General features: G+C 41.0%; 1 protein-coding gene across 1 annotated transcript; it reads right to left on the reverse strand.

The window, feature by feature from the left end:
• Nucleotides 1-5,709: 5,709 nt before the first annotated feature.
• Nucleotides 5,710-10,441, reverse strand: LOC101849423 (perlucin; the record flags this gene model as incomplete). The annotated part of the gene is given in 2 exon segments (XM_005111656.3): nucleotides 5,710-6,996; nucleotides 10,173-10,441. Coding segments are annotated over 2 exon segments (576 nt in total). The 3' UTR covers nucleotides 5,710-6,504.
• Between the last annotated feature and the right edge of the window lie 607 nt (nucleotides 10,442-11,048).

The following is an 11,048-nucleotide window of genomic DNA, read 5'->3' on the forward strand; positions in this document are numbered from 1 at the left end:
ATGATATCGAAGAAATTGTCACCCCCCCCCCCCCCCCCCCCCCCCCCCCCGTTTCAAAATTTATATAGATCAAGGAGATTAAAAGGTCTAAGCTCCTTAAGGTATAGATCTAGACATTTTTCTTTTATTTTGGGCTCAACACCTTTTATGTCAACGTAAAAAAAATCCCGCAAGGATTTGTCTGATAATAGGATAGGCCTATAATGTTATTCAAAAGGTACAAAAATTAAGTTTGCTGTTTCCATTGATATTACAGCTTAATTATGAAGTCACCAAATTTAACGACTATTTTCTTTCCAATTTTAGGGCATATCCCTGACACCAATAAGTGACCCCTATAACTCTTTCAATCGCAAATGCATACACACACATAGGGCCTACACCTCGACATCTATTCAACATACACGATAGGCCAAGGACCGTACTGTCGTTGAAGTAGGCCTATCTTTAAAAAAAATAAAAAAAATAAAAAGCAAGGCGGTTCAACCAAATTTCACAAATTAATACATGTAGTCATTATAATTTATATATAATGCTCCCAAAACTTACGAGCGCTCGATTCTGCGCACAATAGCTGCCGTGACACATGTTGTTTTTGCTGGGAATACAGTACGTGTCACGACGCGGTGGAAACAGGCGCTCGATCGTCAATTTTTGGACATTTAGAGTTGTTGGTATCATTTTATTAAAAGCTGTTCATTTTCTAATTTTTTTTTTTTTGCTTTCGATGAAAAAAAACAACACCCACATATCATGAATAGAAATCGAGATATTTACGAATGAAGGGGGTGGGGGTCGCCTGGTTTCAGAGGTAGAATAATATTTCGAGGAAATGGCACTGCCAAAGTTTGGGAGTCCTTGAACTGCAAATTTACATTTTATGCCTTAAATCAACATTTTTTGAGTAAAATCCAAACAGAAATGTGTTATTAAATGGGCCTTAAGGCGTTGAGTAAAAAAAACCTCCACACAAATTCGATAAAATTAAAAGACAGAAAAATTGCAGTTTCTTCGATTTCTTTATTTATTTGACGAGCGCTTGATTTCACCACGATGCCCCATAACCCTATAATGAACCCCTGGGTAAATCTGGCGAAACAAGCAGCAGCTTAATGGATCCAAACCTAACCTATCTCATCATAATATACATGTAACAGTCCCTCTCATCATCAAGTAGGCGACCATCATGAATCTGCTACAGGCATCGGCGATCATATGGTTCTCCATTTTATTCCTATGCTCGGATACCTTCAAAAAGCTACTTTATTTTCTTGATTTTACCTATCGTGTCCCCCATCTGTTTAGACTCACCAGTACGTAATCCTCCGGGTCCACCCCTGCGTCGTTTGCCTTCAATTTTACCAGTGTTTAAAGACATTTATCTATTCAAATGTCTGAAAAATTGCAATTTTGTTTTTATTTCTTTTCCTTCCAAGAGAATTCAACAGTCTCCTGAGAAACCATATTTCTGTAGCTTTTATTATGTTATTTTCTCTGTCTTTAGTGATTGTCCAGCATTCACAGCTGTATAGAAAGGTTGAATATTTACATTCCTGTAAGAACTTTTAATTTGATAGTCATTGGGATGTTTCTATTTTTCAGGATTAGGCCTCTTTTTATTGAAAGCCATTTTAATTTTTCGTTTTATTTCTGAGGAATATTTGGTATCAGATGTAAAAAACCATACATCCTAGATATTCAAACTGTCTGTCCCCATGGTTTTATGCACCCCGCATACTTTAGCAAAATTTAATAATTTTTTGCATAATTTCTGATTATTTTCCTTTATCATTCTTTGTTAAAATTAACAGAATCGCGTAATTTCACATTTTTGGGCTCGATTTGCATAATTTCAGAATTTTTCTTGCATAAAACGACGGGGACAGAACTGTACAGTTGAACTTATTTGATACTTCCACCGGAGCCTAAGCGGTAACAAACAGGATGTACTGCTATTTTGACATGACCACGCCTTCTTTTACCTTCACATTCGACAATAACCTTTTACGCTCTTCTTTAGTTTCAACATTGTATCTGGAAGCAACTGAAGGTCCCACAGATTATTCCTCTTTATTTTAAAGCTATGCTTCTCTCCACTAGGCCCTTCTTGGCATCTCCCCGAATCGCGACTTTCAGAACTTTCTTGTTGCACAATGCTAAGCAGCTTTTTTAGTGTTCTTTGTAATAGATCTACCATCTAATTTAACACCAGAGTATTGGCCTCAAGGACTCAAGTGGTTACAAATTTGATAATGACGAGAAAGATTGTAGTTTCTGTCCCCGTCGTTTTATGCAAGAAAAATTCTGAAATTAAGCAAACTGAGCCCAAAAATGTGAAATTATGCGATTCTGTTAATTTTAACAAAGAATGATAAAGGAAATAATCAGAAAATCTGCACACAAAAAAGATCAAATTTGGCTAAATTATGCGGGGTGCATAAAACCACAGAGGCAGTAGTTCGAATCCAGAGTCGAGTAGGTGAGACTTTTCTCATGTTTTCTGGAATCTCTCTTCTCATCCCACTTTCCTGATGAGAGATGATAGTCATTGTGCATTGTATTCGCATTATTCCTTAATTGTTAATTTTAAGAAAAAGGAAATCTACGGTGCCGTTCAAAGGAAATAAAGTAAATGTAAACAGAAAAACAGTCCTTTACAGTCTCGTCTTTTTCACTTCAATTAAATGTAAACAAACAGGGCATAATTATGATTCTGAGAACACAGGTAAGTAATAATTGTGTTAATGGGGGACATGATTTCCTCTCAGAGGAAAACGTCGATAATTGTAACAGATGAAACAATAATTTAAATCAGGAAGTATAGTTTCTAAAAATGTTAACTGGAGGGAGGGTATTCTTAGAACATAATAATATATATAAAGTGTCGTTATGTCAGCTGCTGTGTTGTGAGTTAATTAAGTGTTCGGAGAGTCACTACAAAGTATTTGTTTAATGGCCATTTAAACAATGCATATCTACCTATATTTTAGGACATTACTCTGATTACGCCAACAGAAGGCATGTATCACGAACACAACTTTTTGATAAGTTTAAACAAATAACACAATATTCTGTAATCTCGGAACATGACAGTATCTGAAGAAAGTACGAGCAAAGGATATATTGCAAAGGCATATTAGAACCCACTTTATTGATCATGTAGAATATTTGTGTTACAACTGGGACATTGACACACAGAAATGAATACATACAGCAGGCCTACTAGTTACAACAGTCACTTCCAGATTGCTATATTTTCACACTGGTCAAGCCGATTCGAATGGAACCAATTGCATTATGCATATAAAAGTAAATCTTATTCATACCAAATTTCACGAATATTCTTGAAAAGTCTTTTTAAAAAAATTCATAATAAATTTATACTGGAATACACTTGCTTTACTCCTTTGTCCATACAGCACACACAAAAAAAAACAATATGAGAGGCGGTTTGTTGATTCTGTTTCCAATGCTCCTCTCTCGACGAGTCGCGAGCGATCTACTTTGCTTCATCGGGTTTTGAGAGAATACCTATACACCTATATGTTATCTCTTATCTTGTCCCTGTCATTATAAAACGTCGGGTTCAGACTTGAGATGGGGTAGGCTATTGGTTAGAATGAAATAAATCTATAGCGGGCAGCCCTATTATGTTCCCTAGCCCTATGTTCCTTAGCTCTCTCTCTCTCTCTCTCTCTCTCTCTCTCTCTCTCTCTCTCTCTCTCTCTCTCTCTCTCTCTCTCTCTCACACACACACACACACACACACACACACACACACTCACGTCATTTTCATTATAAACTTACGCTTGACCACTGGTCAGTTTAACCATTGCTTGATCACTGGTCACTCCGATCATTGCTTGACCAATGATCATTCTGACAATTGCTTGAACACTATCACACTGACCATTGCTTGACAACTGGTCACTCTGACCATTAGTTGACCTTTGGTCATCGTGTCACTTGAATAGAGCTGAGGGAACATAGACCTGAGGGAACATAGAGCTGAGGGAACATAGAGCCAGGGCCACGTTACCCGTAAGGCTGTTTAAGCTGTAGCCTAGGGCCCCGCGCCTCAGGGGGCCCCGCGCTTGCAAACTCGACGTTTAAAAATGTTTTTCAACCCAAAAAATTGTCGTCTTGTTGAAGTTGAATTGTTGTTGTTGTTTGTATTGCTGTTGTTTTTACAGTTGTTGTTGTTGTTGTTGATGTTGATGAGAAGAATGTTGATGCTACCGCTGTTGCTGTTGTTGTGGCTGCTGCTGATAATCTATGTTTCGGCTGCCTCATACTTTGTAACACAAATAGATCTATAAATGTGCTTGTCGTCGTCTTAATCCACATTATTGGTGGATACCGGTAGGCCCACATCTAATCGCGTTTTACAGTATAGCTTTCCATCAGTACGGGGTCACAATGCGGTAGTAGTAGGCATCAACGTCATCCAGGGGCCCGGCCCCGCGGCTCATGGACAGCCTAGGGCCCCGCACTTAGTTAACGCGGCCCTAGCTTGGGAACATAGGGCTAGGGAACATAGGGCTAGGGAACATAGGGCTAGGGAACATAGGGCTAGGGAACATAGAGCTAGGGAACATAGGGCTAGGGAACATAGAGCTAGGGAACATAGAGCTAGGGAACATAGGGCTAGGGAACATAGGGCTAGGGAACATAGAGCTAGGGAACATAGAGCTAGGGAACATAGAGCTAGGGAACATAGGGCTAGGGAACATAGAGCTAGGGAACATAGAGCTAGGGAACATAGGGCTAGGGAACATAGGGCTAGGGAACATAGGGCTAGGGAACATAGGGCTAGGGAACATAGGGCTAGGGAACATAGAGCTAGGGAACATAGGGCTAGGGAACATAGAGCTAGGGAACATAGAGCTAGGGAACATAGGGCTAGGGAACATAGGGCTAGGGAACATAGAGCTAGGGAACATAGAGCTAGGGAACATAGAGCTAGGGAACATAGGGCTAGGGAACATAGAGCTAGGGAACATAGAGCTAGGGAACATAGGGCTAGGGAACATAGAGCTAGGGAACACAGACATGGACCCATCTATAGTATCTATGGTCTGTAGCACTGGATCAAGAGTAAGTCGGATCCGTATGTGTTACCATGGGGTGGAATCAGACGCTCGTCAATTAGTGAGTAAATGGAGTTATTGGTATTGTCTTAGAGCTTGTTTATTTGTCTTTCTTTTGAGGAAAGACATACCTATCTATCTTGAATAGTAGTTGAGATATTTCCGAATGAAGGAGGTAGGGGTCAACTAATGTAAAAGGTAAGATTAGTGACAAAGTGGCTACCAAAGTTTGATGACTTCCAAAGTGTTCTTGAAAACTGCAAAATTTACATACCATTTTTGTCTTTGATCAAACCTTTTCAGTAAAATCCACACAATAATGTGCTTTATGGTGGACATAAAAAGTGTTGAGCCCAAAATTTAAAAATCGATAAAAATTGAACAACGGACGGGAAAATGTCGCTTTAATCGATTTCCTTATTCTGTCGAGGGCCGAATTCCACCGCGTTGTGACACGTATGCTTTAGTGACGAGACACACTGTAAAACCTGAATAGATAGTCAAATCTTCAGTGAGATGCTGGAACTGGAAGCCCACTTCACCCCCCCCCCTTCCCAAGTCGCATATTATTATGGTGTGCAACGGGCAGTGAGTTGATCGTGTGTTTTTTTTTCTTTGAGCGCTAAACATGTACAACTGTGACGATAGATAAATGGGATAAATTACAGGTCAGTTTTCATGTGGTTTAAAACATTGCTTAGGAGACAGGGAAAGGGCTTGGATGCACAGCAAGCGTAGCTCTAACAGGATGGAGTACCGCCTAACACAGCTAGAGCAACCATCAACATACTGCTGCAAGACGTTTTCCATGATCGCTTGATTTGAAGGAAAAAAGGGAACAATTGGGTGACCAATCCTCGGAATTATGCCCATCTTTTTTGTGTGGCTTTTTTGGGTTGTTATGGGGGGGGGGGGTTGCTTGTTTTATTTTGTGCTTTTTCTGATGAGGTTTCTTTAAGTTAAAGAGTGTTGTCCAGGAGATCACGCTGAACTGAAGCGTGAAATAAGGTGATTGACCATGACTAAGGCAAAAGTAACTTAGCTAAAATGTGATGTCGAGTTTTGTAAGACATGTGCGACGGTTTGACGAGGGGAAAGGAGCTCGTTTTGAATATTTGCAATGATCAGAGAAAAATAAAATCTGATTTCATTAGAATTGCGCTTCTTCATTTCCACTGCAAGTATTTGTGAAGATTTTGAAATTACAGTAATTGATTGTTATACAAGGTGTTGTACTTTTCACCGCTGAGTGTTGGAATTGGACGTCTTGTTTCTTTCCTGATACCTTGAATGGATATAATTAATAATTATTTGAAATACATACCAAAAGAAGGAATTATTCTTAGCACATCATGTCTTAGTAGCAAGCAGAATACATAATCTTAAGATATGCAACAAAATAGAACTTCCTGCTTTAAAACTCACAGGTCTCTTGTCTGACATCAACAGTTGATGGCACCTCGCACAGGTAACCATGCTTATAAAAGTTGTCATTTACAATGTCACAGGGGATATCGTTCATGAGATATTTGCCTATGTCGTGTCCTAAGGACTCCATAATCGACCTGCAGTGCTCCTTATAACCACCATTATCCGGCTGGTTCCGGTACCATTCTGAGTAGCCCTGCGTGCTGCTGTTAGGGTTAATAAATGTACCCTCGCTGTTGGCATCCGTACCTCCTAGAAGGATAACTTGACTGCTCTTTATCTTCCGACGTAAGAAAGCTTGAATGAAGCGAAACTCTGTTACGGTGTCCACCTCTGCAAGGTATCCGCCCATGGCGTTGCAGACTTTCTCAGCGTTGGTGTAGGAAGTGGGTTGGTGTTGAGTCAGATAGTAGTGGTGGCCATTATAGGCGTCAGACGCGATGAACAGGGCGTTGTGGAGGATGGAGACTTTAGCGTCCTGGGGGAGAGGTGGATATCAAAGTAGGATTTTTCTTACAGTTATTATTGTTGTTGTTGTTGTTGTTGTTTGTTTTGTTTTTTGTCGTAGCTGTGTTTGTTGTTGTTGTTGTTGTTATTGTTGTTGGTGTTGTTGTTTTGCTCACAATGGAACATCTTGTATCTAGATGAACTGTAGAACATGATATATTTTTCGTTAGAATGTCTACCTATTTGTGTCTATTGTGGCGTAAAAGGCGAGCAAAAGTAACAACAACCCACCCCCTCCCCAATAAAAAACCCGAAAACAAAACCAAAACAAAAATTCCCCAAAATAACACGTTAAAAAACCAACACAAACAAAAACAAACAAGCATTATAAATAATCAACAGCAGGGTCTGGATTTTCGGCCTATTATTATTTGTTCACCTCTCATATATATATAAATTTAAAAAAACAAAAAAAAACAAATATATATATATAGAGAGAGAGGGAGAGGGAGAGGGAGTGAGAGAGAGAGAGAGAGAGAGAGAGAGAGAGAGAGAGAGAGAGAGAGAGAGAGAGAGAGAGAGAGAGAGAGAGAGAGAGAGAGAGAGAGAGAACAACGTCCTAGCAGGCATTTTATTTGGTGTTTTTTTGGGTGTTTAAAAAAAAATTGAGTAGGGGTTTTACAGCGCTGTTTACTCAGTTTTGGTCATGTAAGTGCCAAAAAGGTTTTTACCGCCGCAAATCTAAAACTGCTTTAAAAAGACGGACAGACATTTATAGAAATCAGTGTATGGTAAAAGTTTTATTTACATGCGTATTTACAATATCAATTTTGGTGTATAATATAAAATCAAAATACATTTTTGGAAACAGTCCAATTTCTTTCATGAAGCTCAAAATCATGTTTGATTCAACGACGTCACAAAGAGTTTTGGTGTCCCTGCATCTGAAGTATTTCATACTTTTATGATAAATATGGACACATTCTGTTAGAATGTGCCGAACAGTAAAACTTTGTGTGGCACGCCACGCACAAAGGAGCTTCATCTCCTTCAAGTAAATTAATGTTTGTGCGTGGCGTGCGTGTGTCCAATTTTTAATCTGGTGTAAATAACGTTCTCTCTTCGTAGAAGAGCCACGGATTTCCTGGGCGTAAGTTGCGGTTGAATGTACAGGAGTTTGTTGTGTATTTGTTGGTTCTAAATTTGGGTTCAGGAGGATGTGATGTGTTCATTTACTTTCGGTTTCATGTCAGAGAATGGGATTTTACTACTTTTGTTTTCAGGTAGTTTTAGAGATTCTTTGGCAAAGTGATCAACGGTATTGTTGCCGTCAATGCCTACATGGCTTGGAAGCCAAGCTATTGTAACAGTTTTTCCAGATAGACGTAAAAATGCAGTTTAATTGGAATTTTAATAATTCTGTTGTCGGAGGTGTCAGAGCGCTTTACTTTAAAGGTTTCAGACAAGAGAGAAAGAGAGAGAGATACAGAGAGAGAGAGAGAGAGAGATACAGAGAGAGAGAGAGAGAGAGAGAGAGAGAGAGAGAGGGAGAGAGAGAGAGAAAGAGAGACAGAGAGAGAGAGAGAGAGAGAGAGAGAGAGAGAGAGAGAGAGAGAGAGAGAGGAGAGTCTGAAAGAATTAGGAAAGTAGTTGGGTGTCTTACCTTTGTCAGATTGGATGTTTTAACTTTTTCTATTTTAGGCTTTATTATTCCAATTTAGTGATTTGTGTATTGCGAACACACTCAAAGGTGTTTTATCCTGTTTTTCATCTTTTGGGGAGATCGCCACAAATGGTTACCACCCCAAGGACGTCTTCTTTGGCATGTCCCAGATGCTGTCAGCATCGGTGCCCGGAAGGCCCTTCTTTCGGTTGCCCGGGCCAGAAGTTGCACCTGCTTCTCCTGTCTGGGACTTACTGGGCTTTGGGGTAGAAGAAATATTTGTTTTTGTATCCATGTAAACATTTGTGAGGCAGCGTGGTGGAATCAGGCTCTCGTCAAAATAATCAAAGTGAAGAAACTTGTTTTTTCTTTTGGTTTTTGAATTTTTATCATATTTTTGTTTTTTTAGCTCAACACCTTTCATGCCCATTAAAGAACTCATTTCTGTTTGGATTGTTCTGAAAAATGTTGATTAAAGGCACAAAAAATGTACATTTTCAGTTATTGCGGACTCTTAAGGTAAGGAAATAACAAATCTTTGGTAGCCATTTTCTCTCTAATTCTACTTCTGAAAACAGGTGACCCCCACCTCCTTCATTCGCAAATATCTTGACTTGCATTCAAGATAAATGGATATTTTTTCATCCAAATAAACACAAGTGAACAAGCCTTACGATGCTACCAATAACTCTACATGCCCAAAAATTGACGAGAGCCTGATTCCTCACATTTTTATTCATCTCCAGGGCTTTCCATCCGCCACCGAGTGCAACAAGAACACACCGCTCAGAAGTCTATTGCTGGTGCCAGTATGCTCCCAATCAGACGGCAAGAAATCTCGTCTTCCAACCAAGATTGGCCAAAAACCAGTTCTACGAACCAGTTGTAACCGATTGAGTGCTGTAGGCAACTACACCCATCCGTCTCTAGACCGAGTCCAGGGCCAAAGTGGCGTGTTGGTGAGGGAAGCCACGCCTTAGCCACCAGGATCCCTTTCTCAGTTCGTACGGGTCGCACCCACTGACCTAAAAAGGTAAGGTCAGTGGTTGCACCCCATGGTCAACAGGGTGCCTCACGTTGTGGGGATGCGGTATCGATTTTTTGCTAGACCGGACCTTTGGTCGACAGATCGGAAAGAAAGATAGATGGACAGAAGACCTACCAAGAAGGGACAAAACATGCCAACCCTGCATCCGAGAGCTAATGACGTCCCATCAGCCGGGTTGGGGGGGGGGGGGGGGGAGGAGGTGGGGGGGGGGGGTTGAAGCCCAATGTTGATAGGACTATTTTTTATTCTATTACCCGGTCAGCTCGGGGAAGGAAGAAAAAATAAGAAAGAGAGATGACAGAAGACAGAGTCAGAAGATACACCTAAGTAAATGTCCCCTAGACACACCTGATTGAAGGTGTTCATGGGCGACATATCACCATTGGAGGGGTCGCAGCTCCCGCTAGTGGAGCAGTGGGTTTATTTATTAGCCCCTAACCCACGCGGGAAGTGTCTTTCGGGTCGTACAACAAAAACACAAAAGGTTGCCCCTCACCTGCTTGGCCTTATTGCACTCCAGCTGAGCAACCCTTTTCTGAAGATCTAAGATGTTCTCTTTGAGATCAACGTTGCTCTCCATAAGGTCAAGATAACCTTCCTCGAGTGCCGCAATCCTATTGGCAAGATCCTCGTTGTTCGTCGATGTGACCTCGACCTTCACGGACTTCCAGTGCTCAAAGTTGGGACTGTCGTGGCCGCTAAAGTAGTTGAAAGCCTGAGCGTAGGTTCGAGCGATACAGATGTATGTGGAAGAATTGTCCGCCCCTGCCGGTCAGATAAAAAAATAAAGGTGTAATAATTTGATTTTTAGGCCCCTTTCAACACTGCACAGTTTAAGCAACAGACAGGACCTCCAATTTTAGTTTCTTCTCCAATAGGAACGAGACGAGCATTGCACTCAGAAAACCTTGAAAACTTTGGATATCAACTGAAGTACAAGGACGTGTTGTCAGGGTTTTGAACCAGAATCATCTTCATCATCATATTCCGGCACAATATTCCGGCTAGGTAACTCACACCCACCCCACACCCACACCTTCACCAACACTCACACCCTCACCAACAGGCACACCCTCACCTTCACCAACACCCACACCCTACCTTCACCAACACCCACACCCTCACCAACAGGCACACCCTCACCTTCACTAGCAACCACACCCACACCCATACTCACACCCTACCCACACCACACCTACCCCTACCCCCACATCAACAAGTACATATCCCCGCCCCAACCCCTTATCTCTCTCTTCTCTCTCTCTCTCTCTCTCTCTCTCTCTCTCTCTCTCTCTCTCTCTCTCTCTCTCTCTCACTCTCACCCCTCAACGTATCCCAATCCTTGCTTTTGCAACCCTAAGCAACAAGGACC

The sequence above is a fragment of the Aplysia californica genome, unplaced genomic scaffold (genome assembly GCF_000002075.1).
Source record: "Aplysia californica isolate F4 #8 unplaced genomic scaffold, AplCal3.0 scaffold01096, whole genome shotgun sequence".
Taxonomy (NCBI): Eukaryota; Metazoa; Mollusca; class Gastropoda; order Aplysiida; family Aplysiidae; genus Aplysia; species Aplysia californica.